Here is a 20,304-nt window from a genome sequence, read left to right as displayed (position 1 = left end):
AGAATTTCAGAATCTCAGAATCTCAGAATCGGAAGTTTCTATTAGGTTGGCGGGAAAGTCTTTGTCACTTTTTCAATAGTTTATTTCTCAAAGAAAAAATAACCGAATAATTAATTATATTGTCCATCATTATCAACAACATGTCTCCAACGTTCCCTCAATTTATGGATTCCATTGCGGTAGAATCTAGCCGAGCGTGAGGCAAAGTATTGTTTGAGTGCCGCTTCGACCGCTCCACGGGAATTGAAGCTTCTTCCTTCGAAGGCACGTGTCATATCGCCAAATAACCAATAGTCGGAAGGAGCAAGATCAGGAGAATACGGGGGGTGAGGGAGAACATTCCATCCATATCCCATCAGCTCCTGCTTCACTTGTTTCGAAACATGTGGGCGAGCGTTATCATGTTGATAGTACACTTTCTTGTCTTTCAGGGCCGAACGGTCGACTGCTTTCTTGAGGTTTCGTAGTTGAGTAGTGTAGAGGTCTCCAGTTATTGTTTTGCCCTCGGGCAGAAGTTCCCAGTAGATGGGGCCGTCCACTCCCCACCACACAGAGAGCATAACTTTTTTCGGATGAAGGTCGGGTTTGGGGACATCCTGTGGGCTCTCTCCTTCTCCAACCCACTGGGATTTCCTGTGGTGATTATCGTAGAAGACCCACTTCTCATCTCCGGTTATTAGCCGGTCCAGCCATCGATCGCCCGCGTGGAGAGTGAGAAGAGTAATCGAATCGTCAACTCGGCGGTCAAGGTTGGCTTGAGTCAGGTGATGACGTATGAATCGACCAAAAAGTTTTCTCATTCCAAGAGACTTCAAACCTTCAAGGACTGTGCTATGGTGAACTCCGAATGTGACAGCTAGTTCACGGCTAGATTGAAATGGATCCGATTGCAATGCGTGCTTCAGCTTGTCCAAATCCAACTCACGGGGTCTCCCAGAGCGATCCTTTTCATCGAGCGAGAAGTCATCTTTTTCGAAACGATGGAACCAATTGCGAATAGTATTGTAGTGAGGGGCATGTGTGTTGTACACATTCTTCAAGAAAGTTTCCGAATCCTTCATCGTGGTGTGAGATAGGAAGAGGTAAATCAAAACATGTCTGATGTGAATAGCAGTGGGAACAAACATATCGTTTCAATTACAGATGAGGAGCAGGGAAGGAAATGGGGACTTGTTTATATGGAAGGTTCTTATCACCTTGTTATTCACTAGAGTCGATATCATACACAGCCTCCATATACGAGAACAGTGATTAAACAAACAGAGTGACAAAGACTTTCCCGCCAACCTAATATAATAAAAGTTCTAATTATTTTCAGAAATGTTTTGGAAATTTACGCTGTGAAGACGCCAAACTCGAATTCCGATATTATGTGAAAAAATGTCAGAAAGAGAACTTTTACAACTACGAAATGGATCAATGTTTGTTGAAATTTTATGACGAAGTCTATCAGGAAAATTATAATTGCACGAAGCATTTTGATTATTTTTCGGCACGCTAGTTATCTTTTTTCTTCATTTATCTTTTTTTTCAGCAAGACATGGACATCAAAAAAGTTGCATATGGTTCTGGAAGATCTTGTTTTCTAGAAATCGTCACTAATGTTTGCTCTCAAAAATCACTGATTTATTTGGATACAAAATACCATAACCTATTGGATATTTTAACGGAATACACTTCTGAAGATAATTGTGACTCTTTTCATGATGAATGGATGGCTAGACAATGTCAACCAAATATGAATAAATTTCTGAAAGAAGCCGAGAATCCGACGGGAAATGTTTCATTGTATGATTTATGTGATAATGTAGCGGTGAGTTACCTAACAAATCGATTATCGATTTTTTTTGTTTTAGGATTGCTGGTTTGAGCATTGCTATTTTACTGGAAACAAGCACAAAGACTGCAAAAGCTATGTTCCGAATTTATCGATGACAATCTTGATGATGAATACGACTGAAATTTTTTATCTTCTCCATTTTTATCGTCCTATTTTATCCTTCTAAAATTTTTCCCTACCGTAACTGTGAAGCCAATTTTTTTAAAGAATCCAGAATTCAGAATCCAGAATCCAGAATCCTGAATTCAGATTATCTTCTTGTTTTGTCCTTCTAAAATGTATCCCGACCGTAACTGTGAGCCAATTTTTTAAAGAATCCAGAATCCAGAATCCAGAGCCAGAATCCAGAATCCAGAATCCAGAATCCAGAATCCAGAATCCAGAATCCAGAATCCAGAATCCAGAATCCAGAATCCAGAATCCAGAATCCAGAATCCAGAATCCAGAATCCAGAATCCAGAATCCAGAATCCAGAATCCAGAATCCAGAATCCAGAATCCAGAATCCAGAATCCAGAATCCAGAATCCAGAATCCAGAATCCAGAATCCAGAATCCAGAATCCAGAATCCAGAATCCAGAATCCAGAATCCAGAATCCGCAATGTTAGTTTTTCATCTTTTCAGGACATTATTATGAATAAAACCGAGAGCCCGCCATCATAAAGTCACCATAACCTCGTTTTGGTGAATTTCTGGCTTTGTGAGATGTTGTACCTTATGGCTTTTGACCACATACGGCGCTGATTGCATTCCGTTGTAGTATAGCAACCTTTCTTTATCATACGTCACAATTCGATCCGAAAAATTCTCATTTTTCTATCGTATGAGATGATCTCGCAAACTAGAGTAACGTTGCAATTTCTGGCAATTGTTCAGTTCATGAGAGACCCATTTATCTAGTTTTTTTCGTATTCTCAATTTTTTATATATGTCTCGAAATTGTTCCAATGCTGACTCCAAGCGCTGCCGAAAGTTCCCGGACAGTCGATCTAGGATCCCCTTCCAACACACTTCATAATTCCTTCCACGATCCTTTTTTTCTTGTATCTCCACATGTGAATTTTGTGAACCATCATTCTGCTGTTTTTTTGTTAGCACTCCTTTCTGCAAAAACACGGTTAATATTTTCGGTTGTCTCGGTTGCATTTCGACAGAGCACGGGTTCGTATTAAAAAGCAGCCAAAAATCACTTCTTTTCCATGATTTCTCCTCGAAGAACCGAGAACATTATGACACATGTTAGGTAAGAATTTTTGACGACTTGATCAGGTGTGTGAAAAGCAAAAAAAAATTGTGATGTTAGAACGAGCCATCGCAGAGAAAATTGCGCACGAAAAAAAAACGACATTTTTACTGAACACCCTAATAGCTGAAAAACTAGAAATTTTCAGAAAATTTTGTGAATACAAAGTTTTCAATCTAGGTTTGTTTTACGTCCTCCAAAGTTTTCGAAGTAATACGACACTTTACAACCGGGGTCCAAACTCCTGAAAATGGTCAAAATTTACTGAAAACACGGTTTTGTATTTTTTATTGACCGGTACTGTTTATGAACGTAGCGCGATAACAACGCGCAGTGTGAACACTGCTGATTGTACACCTCCATGTCAAAATGCAAACTCTAACCCCGAAAAAAATCCAAAAACTTTTTTGTCTCCCATTTCTGTTAACCATTTAATGACCGGTTGTCTCAAAACCATTTGTTTTAGAACGGTTCCGTTAAAATTATCAATGCTCAAATAGAAAACTGTTCTGTCAGTGCAGTTACGGTCTATGGAGTAAAACTGAGAACAATTCTAAATTTCAGGACTGCTATTCCGGCCTCTGTCATGTCAATCAAGACTTGACCGAAGCTTTGGACGAATTTTGTGATATGGTCGAAGCCAAGGCGCTCGAACCCAAAACATTCTACTCGTGTATGGTGAAAATCCTAAAATCGGATGCGAACCTGGAATATGATTGTGTACGTGCAAAAAATAGGGGTTCAAATGGTACTGAAATAACAATGGCCGATAGAGCTGTTTTTATGGTGGATAAGGAATGCACGAGAACTGTGATGGAAGGAATGTGTGAGACGACAGCTATGAGCACTTTCGACGAAGATTGGGAGAAGCAGCAGAATAGTGCTCGTAATCAATCTCAAATAATTTAATCACTATTTTTTTGATAAAATGACTTCTAATATTCACAACTGTCTTTGTTTCGGTAGACAGGCATCCCATTCATACATTCGCATTCATCGATTGTGTAGCTCGACAGATGTGACCGCGTCGCTGCTATACAATTTTTTATAACCATATAGCAGAATCCCAGGGGTATGGATACAAAAACTGTTCATTTTCATTTTTTTCGGATTGTTGAAATGTGGAAATAAATAGAAAAATGATGAGTTCCAAAATTCTAAATCAAAAATTGACATCTAATGGTAATTTGATAAGCAAAAGAAATGCAGACTTCAAAATTCAAAACCCGCAATTGAGAATCCAGAAGTCATAATACAGAAATCTAGAATACGGAATTCGTACACCAGAATTAAGAATTCGGGAAAGAAAATTCGGAATCCGAAATTCGAAAATCAGACTCCAAAATCCGGAGTTCGAAATTCATAATCCGGAATTCAGAATCCCGAGTTCGGAATTTGAGAATGAGAATCTGGAAAACCGGAGTTTAGAATCTGGAATCCGGGCCTTAGAATCCAGAATCCGGAATTCGAAATCCCAGATCCGGAACCCAAAATCCGGTATCAGAAATACGGAATTCAGAACCAAAAATTTCCAATGTTCTTTTTTTGGTTACATATTACTCATTTAAACATCTATGCTACAATAAGGAAGTTTGTACTCCAAATATATTCCGAAAAGATTGATTATTTTGAAAATCCGAGAAATGAAAAATTCTGAAAATCAGTTTGCTTTGAAATATCGAGAAAGTTTCTCATAAATATTTTCAGTTTCCTAAAAATCCGATCGTTTTGAAATTCCGAAAACATCCGAACACTTTGCAATTACGAGAAATTAGAATATTCTGAACATCCGAATATTTCGAAATTTCGAAAAACCCGAATGTTCTGAAAATTAAAAAATTCTAAGTATTTCAAAAGTTCGAATGATTTGAATAATCTAAAACTCCGATTGTCTGACATACAAAACCTCAAATATTTCAATATTCCAATAATCCAATTATCGAAATATTGAAAAATTCAAAAATTCCGAAATTACCAAAAAAGGAACATTAAAAAATCCGATTTTCGGATGTTGAAAAATATGAATACCAATTTTATAAACTTCGAACTTTTGGAAGATTTTCAAAATACGCTTTTTGAAATTGAAAAATGATGATTCCAAAACCTCGAGAAATTCGAAGTTTTGATCCTTGATAACTCGGAATTTTTAGGAAATTCAGAATACACCGCGTAGCTTGCCGACCATGATTACTCATCCTGACTCGAGTCTAGCGAAACAGCGAAAATTTCTTTTTTCGAAAATCAAAAGTTAAAATCTAAAGTAAAACACAGATCACATTGTCCTCCCAGTCTCGTTTCCTTCCCCCCTTCACTCTCCAACCATCTGCGTTTCTTAGTTCGCTTATCTCTAGCCTTGCCGTGCCTACAAAGTACGACTTGGTCGCCTCCCATTTCTTCAAACAAAAATAACGACTGTACGGAAAATGTGTAGTCCGATGTTGGTATATAATGGGCTGGTGGTTCGCCCTATTTTGACATCAAACAATGATTGTTCTATTGATTTTTACATTCACTGTTCTTTATTTTTTCAATGAATTCTACTGGAAAAGGCGCAGCTTGCCAGCAGGTTGGTGGTTGGATGTTGGCCCAATTTTGGATTCGCTTTTTTATTGCCCCTAAACCGCCAATTTTGAGCCCATATATCTCATTTCCTGTAAAAGATATCAAAAATTGTTAACTGATAATATTTTTAAGACAATATCAAAAATACGGTAAACCCCCAAAAGGGGTCTCCACTGCTTATTGACCCCCTAGCCTTTAACTTTAGGACCCACACCTCTACCTATTATTGGAAACATGCTAGAAATGTTCTCCTACCCTCCACCAGGAACCTCTGCATTCTCGGCATGGACTCAAAAGTTTGGAAAAATCTACACAATCTGGATGGGTACCACACCAGCGGTTGTTGTGACTGGATACAAAGAGCTCAAAGAAACATTTGTGAATGATGGGGACAGTTATTCCGACAAAATGATTGTGAACAAATTCAACACATCGTTCCGTGGAGGTGACTTTGGAGTGATTGATACGAATGGAAATACTTGGAAGGAGCATCGGAAGTTTGCGTTGCACACCCTGAAGGATTTTGGGATGGGTAAGGAGGCAATGGAGGCGTCGATTCAGTTGGAAGTGGATAATATTGAGAAAGAGTTGAAGAGGATGGAAGGGAAGGATGTTAATCTTCAGGTAAATCGATTAAATTTGAGAAAAAATTTCAAAAATAAAACTGGTTCCAGGAACTATACGACATGGCTATTGCAAACGTTATCAACCAATTTCTCTTCGGAATTCGTTTCAACAATCCTGCCAAGTTCAACGAGATCAAAAGTTATCTAGATGACTTTTTCGATGTTCAAGGATCCATGAGAGTATATCTATCCTACACTATCAATTGGCTGCCCCAGTGGATGGTAGAGCTCTTGACACCAGAGTGAGTTTTTCAGCGGATTTTGTCCATTTTTAGGAGTCTGTCAATTTTCAGATCCTTTCGGGAAACTTGAAAGTTGTAAAACAAAGCCAGATTGAAAACTTTGAATTCATAGAATTTTTCGAAAATCCTAGTTTTTATGATATTTGCTGATTTCTTAATGGCTCTCCTTTTTAGCCGGTTTCTATACTGAAAACGTGAAAAACAGGTGTTCTTCTGAAATCGGCAAACATCTGAAAAACTAGAAACTTCCAGAAAATTCTGTAACTGCAAGGGTTTCAATCTAGGTCTGTTTTACACCCTCCAAAATTTTCAAAGTTATCGGAAACTTGACAGCTGAGCTCCAGGCTCTTGAAAATGACAAAAATCAACTGACCGGTACTGTAGCTTTTAGCCATTTTCTTAAAATATTTTTGTTATTTTTTTAGTGTCGCAAAAACTCGTGAAGGAATATTTGGTTTCCTTGAACAGCAAATCAAGGAGCACCGTGAAGAAATCGACTTTGATTCTGAAGACAGTAAAGACTTTGTGGAGATCTTCATGAAAGAGCAGAAACGAAGAGAATCTGAAAAGGACCACGAGACATTTTCCAACGATCATTTGAGAAATATGTGCTTTGATATGTGGTCAGCCGGCATGCATACAACTTCCAACACTATGGGTTGGCTTACGGCGTTCGCAATGAATAACCCAGATGCTCAACGAAAAATGCAAAAGGAACTGACAGAAGTTGTTGGGGATCGGATGGTGACTATGAAGGATAAGCTCAAATTGCCGTATACCAATGCGTTTATCAATGTCAGTTTTAGTCCTACTGTCTAGCTCTAAATCTTGAATTCCAGGAAACACAACGACTCGCTAACCTGGTCCCCATCAACCTTCCACACGCCACTACTCGAGATGTGGAGCTAGCGGGGTGTATTGTACCTAAAGGCACCACAGTCATCCATCAAATCAGCAGTGTCCTCTATGACCCCGAAATTTTCCCAGAGCCGAGAAAGTTTAAGCCGGAGAGGTTTTTAGATGATTCTGGAAATCTCAAAAAGTCTGAAGAGCTCATCCCATTCTCGATTGGCAAGCGTGTATGTCTTGGAGAAGGATTAGCAAGGATGGAACTTTTTTTGTTCACTGCGAATTTGTTCAATCAATTCGAGTTTTTGGAGAGTGCGAATGGAGTGCCATCTTTGGAAAGGACGTATTCGGCGGTGGCTAAAGTTATGGATTTTAAATGTAGAGTGCAAGCGAGATACTCTAGTTGAAGTGTTAAATTGACGGGTTGTACAATAATATTTTTGCAGTTGTGAATGAAGTTTTTTCTTTCTAATTACTTCAGATGTACAGTACCGGTCAATAAGATCTTCGGCGACTCTCGATAAAAGATAAACTTATTGACTGGTACTGTAGCTATTAAAACCATTAAAGAACGCCAGCATAGCTAGAAAAAGGTGTCTGTTTTTCTGAAATTGAATAAAAATCTGGAAATCAACAAAATTGATTCATTCTTCAATTAAAAAAAAACGATCAATAAGAATTTTGAATTGGCGGTTTTTCCATATCGTTGGCGATTGCGAACGGCTCAACTTTGCACAAATTTGCAGACATGGAGACTTGTTCCTTTTCGATTTTCTGAGAGGATATCAAAGTCGCCTGCATAATACTCACTGGTAGAAGGAGGCCAAAAACTTGAATGGCGCTTGAAACGAACTGAAAAAGAAGGTTCAGCAATGAAAGAGGTTTTTGGACTGGCTTACGTTGAAAGGTATGACATCGCAAAAGAAGAAAGTGAAGCTGACGACGAGGCTGGTCTGAAAATTTGATATAACTCTTGGAAATTCGAATATTCTGAAAAGCTGATAAGTTTCAGATAATACAGAAACTTCCAGGAAAATTGACAGTTTTGAATAAAAAATAAAAAATCACTTGATGTTTTCGCTATCGTAATCCTCGAAAACATTTCAAGTAAACAAATGTTTCACCTGTTTCATCTCTTTCAGGAAATTACAATTTATCGGCTGCGTTTTTTGCAAATTTCAAAATTTCTGGAAAGTTGAATTATTCAGAAACTCAGAATTTAAATAAATGTTTACAAGTGTTTCACCTGTTTCATATCTTTCTGAAAACTATAATTTTTCAGCTGCACATTTGGCATTTTCAGTCAAAATCACGAGTGGCTGAAAATATCAGTAACCTACAGTAATCCTTTTTGAGACCTAGACCAAACAACAAACTATTACTGACATTCGGGCAAACCGGCCAATGTCATTTGTTGTCTTACCATTACAGAAACTGAAATGAGGATAGCTTGACAGAAAATGATCCGTTGGAGGGGGTTTAGATTTTTTCGAATTTCAGGATTTCCCATTTTATTGACCAAATAGAAAGCCATCGACAAAGGAACAGACAGATAGATGGAAGTGGTGGTTAGCTGAAAAAAAGAGACTTGCTGAGCTACGCGGTCAAGCCTACCATGAAAACAGCCATAGTGACTCCAGATCCAAGAAATGAGATGCTTTTTCCACTTTGCACGTCTGCAAATACCTGGTAGGAGTCGTAGATAACGAATGCAGGGATCACAACAAAATCGCGAAGCAAAAGAATTTTATAGAGGCTTCGAATCCTCTTTTTCTTCTTCATCTGCCTCACTTCTAGTTCCGGTCCCAGCAATTGTTCATCACTATTCTTCAAGCCATTGAAAATCTCAAGAGCGATCATGATCTGGTAGACTTGGACGAACCATGCAACGATGGCGGAATAGACAATGGCCACGATTGCTAGGATTCCGCCGATGAACCTGGAAAATTATAAAGTTAATGAAATGGATAAAGTGCCTTGAGCCTTACATCCCGATAACCGAATTTATTCCATCAGCATAAAGGACGAAACCCAGGATACTGAAGAGACACAAATTCAACACCACCGATACGGAATAGAACTTTCTGATGACGTGGCAGGCATGATGGATCACTGGGAACTCGACAAACGCCTTCCATAAATCAGAATAAACAACATGAAAACGAAGGAATTGTCGGAGAGTCAACAGAGCACCAATGGCAAGAAGGCTATAGAAGATGGCAATAAATATGAAAGCGATTTTAGCTTTCGCCAAATAGGACCATAGATATTCGAACTGATCATCTTCATTGGAAGCGGTTGCTATGAATGCTGTTATACCTCCGTTTTTTACGGTCGCATTTTTGTTGTAAATTTTCGTCAAATTTGACATTTGTAAAGAAGCAAGAGTTTTGGAAACATTTTTATATGAATGTTTCACCTGCTCAAATGGGGCGGGGTTTAAGGAGAATGTTGTATGTTTCAAGGTGGAAAGCTACATGTGCTGCCCCGGATAGGCTTTATTGACCTATCGGGACAGTCTTTCGAGCATGTTATACAAAGTTAATTATTGACGACTTTATTAAATACCTAGATAGAGAGCTCTGGAGAGTTGACGGATTCATTGGGTCGGCGGGTTATCGTAGTCGGTGCCAAGCATTTCATAAAATTTTTAAAAAAGTATTTTGAAAAATAGTTAATTTATCCAAAAAAACAATATTATGATTTCAGACATTATCCTAATCCCAAATCAGGAATCGGGAATTGGAAACTAACAAAATAATTTATACAACACAACAAAAGAGATACAATTTCAGACGTTCGATGAATTCGCATATTGCAAATTTCTCAAATTTTCAATCGGAACTACCAATGGTTGCACTCTTCCCAAATTCACAACCGCTGTGAAATTCCTCTGATTTATACTTTTACAGTGAACCACGGTTGTGATCATGATGTTGAGAGGAACAATAAATCCGGTTGATTGGATGGCAAAGGAGAGGAACTGAAAAAAAAACATATCTTGGAGAGTTACGATCTTTATATCTTACAAAAACAGAAAACCAGCCAAAAAAGAAGAGGACCAGGAAGATGGCAAGGACTATCTGAAATTCCTGAATTCCGATTGAAATCCTTAAACTTCAGACTAACCATTACAGCGACGGAGCTTACCACGGCTTGAGCAAATATCATATTTTGAAGTTCATTTTTTGTTGTCCGATTTTCAGAATTTTTTATCAGATAAGTGATAACCGCAAGAGGAACAGAGAGGAAAATGGAAGTTGAAGTCAACTGAAACATTTTTCTTTGAAATTTATCAATCAGAGTAATCCGAACCATCGTAACAGCTGTACTGATCGAGAACGGAGTGCTTCTGGAAATTTGGTCCAGGTCTAACAAGTAAGAAATTGGCACGATTATAAAATCTCGAACTAAAAGACATATGTAGAAGTTTCTCATATTTTTCTTCTTTTCCAAATGTCTCGTATGAAGGATTTGACTTGTAAATTGCTCATCTTGATTTCTCATTCCCTTGAAAATTTCCACAGCGATCATAATCAGGTAAACTTGATTAAATAGTCCAACAATATATGTACAGACAGCGGAAACTATTCCAAGAATTGCGGTGAAGAATCTGGAACATATTTCTGGTTTTTGAAATTGTAAAAATTGCAATATTTTAAGTACCGGACAAAAAATCATAATTTAGCTCTTTCAGTTGTAAATTAGTCAATATCATAGTCCTACAAAAGTAGTTCAAAATGTTTCGACTTGTCTGAAAATCTTTAGATTATACTAAACAAAAACAGAGCTTTAGTAATTGACAACTTTCATGCCAAATTCTATTCTGCTGAGATATACCGGTTAAATGCCCAAAATGCCCCTAAAGTGAGAATGAGCCCACTTTAAAATCGCTTATCTCGCTTCTTTGGGTATTAACAAAAAATTGTCAACTTCGAAAATAAAGCTCTATTTTTGTTTAGTGTACTCTGAAAGTTTCTGACTAATTGAAGAATTTTGAACTACTTTTGTAGGGTCCAAAACTGTACTAGTCGATTTTTCAACTTTATCCCTCCAACAAAAAAGAACAAAGAAATATCGAATCTATTCAGAATTCCTTCACAAGAAGGCTTTATAGTAGGAATGTAGGCAGATATATTACTCCACAAGACTCAGATTACATGAATGCTAGTGAACGTAACCTCCTTTATGGTCTCTCCTCTCTGGAACACAGGCGACAAACAAATGATAAAAAACTGATATCTAAAATAATGTTAGGAAAAGTGGGTCTAAACCAGACTGACTTTTTCCAAGTGTCCACAAATAATCGAACATGATCAAAATGAAGGTACAAATGGAAAAGAGCTAAAACAAAAATTAGGCAACACTTTTTCGTCAATAGGGCGCTTAGTAAAATGATTTAGTTACTGCTGAGCAATTGCTCAATTTTCTTATATGCACCAGCTGAGCTACGCGATCGCAGGCAACAAGCAACGCGGTCAAGACCACAGGCTTGCGACCGCATAGCTCAGTCGGTAACCGCGCAGCAACCCTAATTTTTTTCCCAAAAGTTCAACATCCCCAAAGCCAAATAACCTATTTTTCGAATCCCACTACCCCCTTACAGTAAGAAAAATGCAGCCAAACCAAAATTGAAAATCACATAGGCGAAAACTGGAAGAAAACACAATCCAATCACAAGGGAAGTAGTATAAAAGTATCTGATGACGTGGCAAGCATGATGGGTTATTGGAAACTCGGAAAGTTTTCTCCATTGCTCATCATAAATAATTTGAGTGCGTAGGTATTGACAGAGTACAGCCAGAGAGCCGCCCATATAGGCAGCATAGAAAATAAGAATGAACGCGAGTACCGATTTTATAATTGTGATATAGTCTTCGAGTTCGAACATCGTTTCTCAACGAAAAATGACTTTTTGGCATCATTTTTATACAAAAATGCAGCTGGATAGAAAAAGGGGCGTGTTTTGTCATTGAGCAAGCTACGCAGGAAGATCGTGCGTAAGAAAGGTCATGCGTCAATAGAAAGAGATTTTTGGATTTTTTCTTTGTAAAAATAGAAAGGTTTCTCCTAAAATCTAGTTTTCTCGAAGTTCCACCTGCCTGAAATCTGAAAAGTTGAGAAAATGTCAAATTTACAGCTGAAAATTGAATTCCTTGTCTTTTCTTGGTTATATGTACATATTTCTTGCCATGGTAACCATGGAACACTTTTTTTCATTCAAAAATTGGTTTTTGAAAATTTCAGCTGATCGTTTTTTTCTTGGCATTTTCGAAATTCCGAATTTTTATTCCAAAAATTATTCCGAAATTCTGAGATTCTGAGATTCTGAGATTCTGAGATTCTGAGATTCTGAGATTCTGAGATTCTGAGATTCTGAGGTTCTGAGATTTTGAGGTTCTGAGGTTCTGAGGTTCTGAGGTTCTGAGATTCTCAGATTTCCCAAAGTCTTCAAAGTTCCACCTGCCCGAAATCTGAAAAGTTTAGCGAAAATGTAAAATTTACAGCTGTAAAAGTATTTCGTGTCTCCCTTGGTGACATTTCTAGTCATGGTAACCTTAGTATTTTTTTTCAGAACTTCCACAGTTCAGAATTTCAGTAGATGTATGTTTAGAGGTTGGAAGTTGGAAAATGAAAATCGAAGTTCTGAAATTATGAATGAGGACTTGAAACTCGGAAGTCCGATATTAGAAATGGAACATAAAAAATAATTTATATAATCAAAAAAAATTTCAGAAAATGCACGGAAGTTTTTTTTAAATTCAATTGAAACATATTGAAAGAAGCCTTTCTCAAAAGGTCGTTCTATTAGAGGGGCCTTTCAATTGAAGGGGCCTGTCTATTACGTTTTACGGTATATCAAGCCTAAGTTTTTCAGTCACTTCTATCTAGTAATCGCTGTTTTCTTCATCGCAACTGTTTCAATGTCCTACATGAATTTGGTTTTCGGCAAAGGTCACCAATTTCTAATGATGAAGGTTATTCTGGATGATTATAATGAGAAAGAAATGGGAGAGCAGGAACTTTTCAAGCACAAAGAAAACTTGAGAACCTGGATCGGACGTTTTGGTTTCGGAATTAGAATCTACGAAGTGATTGCTGGGATGCTAGGCGTTGTTTTTCATTTCAACGAAGATTATAGAGTTTTCCTTGCTGTAATTTTTCAGTTTTAGCATTTTGTTCAAAGATCTATCTCAAATTTTCAGATTCTGAACAACATACCTCAAATTATTTTACTGTAAAAAATTTTTTGATCGGAGTCCCCCTTTAAGACAGTTTTTGGGGTTCAAAAAGTAACAATCGCCGTTTATTTTGAATTAGAAAAATAATCTTACTTCAGATTCTATACCTAACTGCTGCATTTCTTATTTTAAATGGATTTCCTGTTTTTGTAGTTTGAAGATTTTATTTTTTTCGGAAAATCCAAAAATGTATTTTTTCAGTACTTGTATTCCTCAGCTAATATCACTAATTATTCCAATTATCCATCAGTGTTCTACAGTTGGACAGTTTGGAAGAACCTTGAATTATCAAGTGGACCGAAATAATGTTGCAACTAATGTTTCTGGAATATCCTGTTTAAACAACATACATGAACTGTTGGATCATAAAATATGAAAAAATATTTTGCACGAATTACGAATTCTGATATTCGACTTTCGAGTACTTACTCCAGATTCCGTCTTCGAATTTTCGAAATTTAGGTTCTGATATCCGAGTTTGAAAACTTTATCAATAAAAAAAACTAAAATCAATGTAGTGTTGCTATTTCGGATAATTAAGGCAAAACCGTCAAATTATGAATCTTGTTCTTGGCCCATGGAAAGTTGATCGATCTTTTGACGTCCTTATTACAAGTTAGAAAAATCACAGAGTTGGATGAAGCATTGAGGGTCACCAAAAGTGCGATAACCCAGAAATATTCAAGTTTGTCGTCAGGAACCACACGAGGGAACACTTCGAAAAAAATCCAAGTGAATACGTAGAACACAGAGATGAACACAAATTGAATGACGTATCTGTAAAATGAGATGTATTTTGGCAGTATACAATAGAGCGCGTTTGCTTCAAGTCTTTCTGGTTCTGGCCGATTTCCACTCCGGCATGTTTGAAGGAGATTCGGATTGAAATGAACACCAGAACGTAACATAAGGTGGAAGCCAAAGAGCATAAAATATCAGACATGAATATCATGGTATAAGAAATATCGTATACATTGTTAGGATTAATGAACATGAATGAAAGAACAACGTGTTCGGCAACAAAACTAGAGAAACATATTTCGAAGTTATCGTCAATAGAGCGCACTTACGGACAGCAAGGAAAAATGTATTGGGTTAGAGTGGCAAGGGTTGAGGTCAAAATAAGTAGAGCTATGAGAATGATAACGGTGAAATTGAATGTGAAAATGTTGTATTTTTTAAATGAAATAATGCATACGCTGAAAAAAATTATTCTGACTACAGTAATCCCATATCCGCAAACCGATTAACAGCCATGACAACCTGCACAAAACACTCGATATACCAGGCATTAACGAAAATCCAACCGACGAAAATATTCGATACACTGGTCTGGGATCCAGTTAAAATGTAGTCCTGAACGTTTTTTTGATCATGCTACAGTACCTTTAAAAAATCGATTCTCACATTTTGCATGATATTTGGCGACAGGTACAAACATACAATAAGAAGTTGAAGTAGGTCAGAAATGATATTGAAAAATGCAATTATATATATCGAACTCTTTTTCTCAATGAATGCCAATCGGAATACGGGACGAAATATAAGCACGTTCAGGAAAACCGCGAAAAATGAGAGAACGAAGGAAGTGAGACCCAGGTAGAATTTTAATGCCATTTTTGGAATAAGTCCAGGCCGATTTGTAAGCCTGATATTAGAAAAAAATGAACTTCGCACACCCCTAGAGAGGTAGTTTGGCTGCGTACGTTCAATACTCAGCTCTAACAAAGCCAAAACAATGTTATAATCCCATTGGGGCTTGTTCGGAATCCACAATACTTCTAACTGTTTTGGCCTACAAAGTTTATTATTTTTTTAAGACAATGGGAGAAGAAGGGGGTGTTTCTTGAAATACCAGTCTAGTTTTCTTGGGACTTTGAAATTTTCATTTTCTATTTCGGAGTTTCCTTAGTTCCTCAATACAAGACGTGGTGCTTTCACAGATTCAGAAAAAATCTTCAGATAATCTCCAAATCTAAAAACTTTGTTAATCAGTAAAACAATTGTTAAAACACATTTTTGGCACATTTTTCGATTAGTAATCACTAGAATGCTAATATGTTTATTCATTTAATCAACTAAAAAAAATGAAACAAAAGCAATCGATTTAGCAGAAATCAATCATTGTATGGCTGCCAGTTGTTGAGTTGTCAGAAGTTCTTCCTGTTTAGAAAACAAAACATTCTTAAATTATCTAATGTTCGACTGTAGATATGAACAATTTCTCTAAATGAATTGAGACTTCTGGCATTCCTGGTTCTGGAGTGGAAAGGGATTCCAATGTAGCTTGACTGGATTTTCAGACTTCTTCGTCTTTCTGGATCGCTTCTTCTTCTGAACGTCAGATGAAACTTATTTTCACAAACCGATTAACAGCCATGACAACCTGCACAAAACACTCGATATACCAGGCATTAACGAAAATCCAACCGACGAAAATATTCGATACACTGGTCTGGGATCCAGTTAAAATGTAGTCCTGAACGTTTTTTTGGTCATGCTACAGTACCTTTAAAAAATCGATTCTCACATTTTGCATGATATTTGGCGACAGGTACAAACATACAATAAGAAGTTGAAGTAGGTCAGAAATGATATTGAAAAATGCAATTATTTTTATCGAACTCTTTTTCTCGATAAATGCTAATCGGAATACGGGACGAAATATGAGCACGTTCAGGAAAACCGCAAAAATTAAGAGTATGATAGAATTTTAATATCATTATTGCTTTTTCTTCTTCGGACTTCCAGTGAATTCTATCAGCTCGAATTCCAGAAAGTTGTATCCAGGAAATTCAAAAAAAAAGAAGAATAAACCCTAAAATAAAGTCTTTTATCAAAAAGGTCAAAGACTATGTTTTTATAATCGAATAGTATGCGATAACATTACGCGCGTATTCAAGCTGAAAAAGAAGCAAAAAAAACACACAATTTTTTTGGCTATGAATGAATCAGCTCATGACACGAGGAAGTAATGTCTGGAAAAGCTAGTGATATCTAAATTTGGGTACATTGAGGGTACATTATAATTGACTCAGAGGATACATAGTTGAAAGGAGTACATCTAGTTGTCTCACTACCAGTGTGTACATCTAGGCCAATAGACTTATCTACTACCTAGATGTACCTTTTCAGACTAGGTACCCTCTGAGTCAATGTACCCCTTGAGCATTATGTACCCTATTTCGATGTGCCCTCGGAGTATGGGCCGTATTCAAATAAGGGGAATTGGTGGTTGTTAAGCCTGATATAAGATACAAATGTTCTCACGCAGTCCTAGATTGGCTGAGTACGTTAAATACTCAGTTTTTTGGATCACAAGGCAGTTTTCTTAGGACTTCTATACTTGGAAGCAATAATCCACAGAAACGATATATTCTCAAAACTGGATAACTCAGCTGAGAACCTTTTTTTAATGATATTAGTGACAAAAAACAAGCAAACACGGAATAATTGAATTTCCTATTTTGCAGAGAAAATTTTTTGGGAGATTTTAGTTATACCAGCTAAGATGTATTTTTCCATGAAAGCGATCTTTTAGATGAAATATGAAATTATTTATTCCAAAAAAATGAATTCATTATATTCCTCAAACCGACGAAACAGAGAACAATTCTGACGTATTCGGCCTGACTGTTCTTCTTCGTCTCCGAACATTTCCATGTCTCCTATCCCAAAAAATTGTGGTGACTTGAATAATCAGTGGTAACGTTAAAACAGCAGTCTGCGAAATGTGTGGAAGGATCTGTAAAAAATCTGAAAATCAAAAGACTACATTTTCATCCGGACTTCACTCGGCATCCAATTCAGCTTGACCATTAGCCAGTATAGGAAGAGAAGCATCTGAAATTGTTTTTGAATTTTCACGAAACAATTTTTAAAGACTCACTGCTTGCACCGTTGTTATACCAATGGCTTGGTATAGAATTTGAGTTTCCATGGGATTTTTGAATCTATCCTTGACTAATTTTGAACTGATCATAAGAAAATAGAAAAAAAGAGATAAGGGTACCATGGCGTATATGGTGGTGTGGGTGGCCTGAAAGTTTCAAAGTTACGGTGTCGAAAAAATATCTCATGGGTTCATGGGTTCATGGGTTCATGGACTTTAAAAATTGAGGACTACTGTGATTTCGAAAAATTTCTTACCAACAAAAACACTTCTCCATAATACAAAAGATATCCCCTTTCATCCATTCTATTGATGTCAGGTAGCAAAAAACACGGGAAAATGATCAGATCGCGAAGCAAGAACATTTTGTATAATTTACGAATCCAGAATTTCTTCCCCGCCTGCTTGAATTCTATTTTCGCCTCTGTTAATTCTTCTTGTTTTCCAAGGAAATCTTCTGTTAAGCTAATTGATAACAAAATGTGATATAGTTGAACGAAAATCAGTAGGACGTATAAGAATACCATGAAGGTGAAACGAAGAATTATAATGATTAGACAGCTGAAATGAAATTGAAAATTAAATTTTTCAGAAATTTTGAGAACTCACTACCAACCGGAATTGTCAGTTGGAATGAAATAATCTGAAATTAGCAATGGAGCAAGAAGAAGCATCACAACGGAAAAATTGGTCCGCGTTTTCAAATGAGCATGTTTGATGATGACGAACTCGGGGAGCTGAAATAAGCGTTTCCTGCTGAGCTACATTGAAAAATCAATAAATCTTATCTCACCTTCTTCCAATTATTTCGATTCTTATCGAAAATTTTCAAAAATGGTCCACGAGTCGCTAGCCAAACCACAAGAATCATGAAATACATAATGACCAAGCACAGAAAAATTGAAGAATAACTAATGGAAAATTGTTCAATCATCCGATAACTAGCATATGCCCAGCCAGATGTCTTGTAAATAATCAAGGTGGTCTGGAAAAGCAAACTTTAGAATTCGAACAATACATTTCCAGATATACCGTAAAACCTGTGACAGAAGGGACTCCATAGCTTGAGCTAATTTTACTCGGTTTCAATACAAGATTTAAAAAAATGAGTCACCGGAAAAAAATGCTTGCGATATTATGATAAACAGCTTATCAGTTGATCACTTCAAATTATCTTTAACAGGAACCAAGATAAATTGACTCAACGTTAAAAATTAAAGGGCTCTTCTATTTCAGGTTTTACGGTATTTCAACTCACCGTTTCTGGTCCTTCCATTTTTCAGTTTCAATAAATCAAAAAACAAAATGAAAAATATTCTGACTTGGTGCTTGCTGAGTTTGTTTCCATCGTCTCCATAGCTACCGAATTAAAAAATTATTAGATTTTCGCCAGTTTTCACATGCGTCAGGGAAACAATAATGCACCTGGATATGACAATGGAAAACTTTTTCTAAAAGTTATATTTTTAGAATTGCGAGAAAAAATCCAATGATCAAATGATATTTTCGCAACCGGACGCTTTGTAACCGAGCGTTTTAGAACCGGCCATTTTGCAACTGACAATTCTTGAACTGACCATTTCGCAACCGGACGTTTTTGAACCTGTCATTTTAGAACTACTATTTTGCAACAAATTTTGCACCTGATGTTTTTGAACTGGACCTTGTTAATGCCGGTTATTTTGCAACTGACCATTCAGCACCCGGACGTATGAGAACCGGAAACTTCGCAACTGGCTAATTTGGGTTCGGAAGTTTTAGAACTGAACGTTTTGGAACTGACCATTTCGCAAACAGACGCTTCAAAACCGCTCATTTTGCAACTGGTCATTTCGAAACTTACCACTTCGCAACCGAACGTTTTATAACCAGGCATTGTAGAACCGGACATTTTGAAACTGGACATTTTAGAACCAGTCGTTTCGCAACTGATTCATTCCGGATACGAAACACTTTTCAACCGGACGTTTTATAACCGGGTGGTTTCGATGTATTTTTGAAACTGATCACTTCACAACTGCTCATTTCGCAACTGACCATTCACGCGGGCGCTTCAGAAGCAGTCATATCGGAACTGACCATTTTCGAACTTGTCATTTTGCCCCCGAACTCTTTTGAACTGGGCGTTTCAAAACCAGACAGGACCGCTTTTCGCAACTGACCATTTTAAAACCGGACGTTTCAGAATCGTTTTCTTTCTAATTCAGTTGAAACTTTTGTCCAGAAAAACCAATACACCCAACAAACACTTAAAAACCTTTATTCTTTTTCAAATCAAAAATCAAATTTTACGAAAAAATCTGAATTTCCGAAGGTTTCAATCTCAATTCTACACAAGTTGTGAATTGTAAAATTAAAGATAAAATGAGGATAATTAAATGAGGAACGTATGTCAAACTGCTCCAGGTTCCCACAACAATTCCGTCGATTTTTATCGGCGCCAATTCGAAGAAATTCAAAAATCCGCAAAACATGAATAAAATCTGAAAGAAATACTTTGTTAATAATCGCATTTAGGAGTTTTTATCACCATTTGGATTACTGTAATTACAACAACTTGCCAAAATATTATTGTCTGAAGAGGATTCCATGCAATTTGACGTACATATTTAATTTCAGTTTTTCGGATTTTGTTCACTAAATATAAAATTGTAACAATTGGAACCAGATTGTGTTATGGATAGTCCGAAAATGTTTTTTCTTGAAATTTTTTTTTTTGAATTACAGAATTTCAGAAATATGAAGTTTCCGAAAGTGTTGTATTTTCAAAAATTTTTGAACTTCTGTATTTCTGAATTTCTAATACTT

At 36.8% G+C, this 20,304-nt stretch overlaps 5 protein-coding genes across 5 annotated transcripts; 2 read left to right on the top strand and 3 right to left on the bottom strand.

The window, feature by feature from the left end:
- Positions 1-1,540: 1,540 nt before the first annotated feature.
- On the top strand, positions 1,541-3,992 carry CBG17011 (the record flags this gene model as incomplete). Its single annotated transcript, XM_002648835.1, has 3 exons — positions 1,541-1,813; positions 2,162-2,443; positions 3,648-3,992. 3 exons carry the CDS (start codon positions 1,541-1,543, stop codon positions 3,990-3,992), a joined length of 900 nt encoding a protein of 299 aa, XP_002648881.1.
- Positions 3,993-5,888: 1,896 nt separating this feature from the next.
- On the top strand, positions 5,889-7,769 carry Cbr-cyp-33A1 (the record flags this gene model as incomplete). The annotated part of the gene is made up of 4 exons (XM_002648834.1): positions 5,889-6,269; positions 6,320-6,513; positions 6,939-7,308; positions 7,353-7,769. 4 exons carry the CDS (start codon positions 5,889-5,891, stop codon positions 7,767-7,769), a joined length of 1,362 nt encoding a protein of 453 aa, XP_002648880.1.
- Positions 7,770-8,031: 262 nt separating this feature from the next.
- Positions 8,032-9,733, bottom strand: CBG17009 (the record flags this gene model as incomplete). The annotated part of the gene is made up of 5 exons (XM_002648833.1): positions 8,032-8,214; positions 8,262-8,315; positions 8,786-8,935; positions 8,977-9,301; positions 9,351-9,733. The coding sequence occupies 5 exons, from the start codon at positions 9,731-9,733 to the stop codon at positions 8,032-8,034; spliced, it is 1,095 nt and encodes a 364-aa protein (XP_002648879.1).
- A 420-nt stretch (positions 9,734-10,153) lies between these two features.
- CBG17008 lies at positions 10,154-12,253 on the bottom strand (the record flags this gene model as incomplete). Its single annotated transcript, XM_002648832.1, has 5 exons — positions 10,154-10,345; positions 10,392-10,445; positions 10,492-10,632; positions 10,678-10,975; positions 11,967-12,253. 5 exons carry the CDS (start codon positions 12,251-12,253, stop codon positions 10,154-10,156), a joined length of 972 nt encoding a protein of 323 aa, XP_002648878.1.
- Positions 12,254-14,140: 1,887 nt separating this feature from the next.
- On the bottom strand, positions 14,141-15,221 carry CBG17006 (the record flags this gene model as incomplete). The annotated part of the gene is made up of 3 exons (XM_002648831.1): positions 14,141-14,381; positions 14,848-14,960; positions 15,012-15,221. 3 exons carry the CDS (start codon positions 15,219-15,221, stop codon positions 14,141-14,143), a joined length of 564 nt encoding a protein of 187 aa, XP_002648877.1.
- Between the last annotated feature and the right edge of the window lie 5,083 nt (positions 15,222-20,304).

The sequence above is a fragment of the Caenorhabditis briggsae genome (genome assembly GCF_000004555.2).
Source record: "Caenorhabditis briggsae complete genome, chrV, whole genome shotgun sequence".
NCBI lineage: Eukaryota > Metazoa > Nematoda > Chromadorea > Rhabditida > Rhabditidae > Caenorhabditis > Caenorhabditis briggsae.
This window is presented reverse-complemented; position numbering and strand designations above follow the sequence as displayed.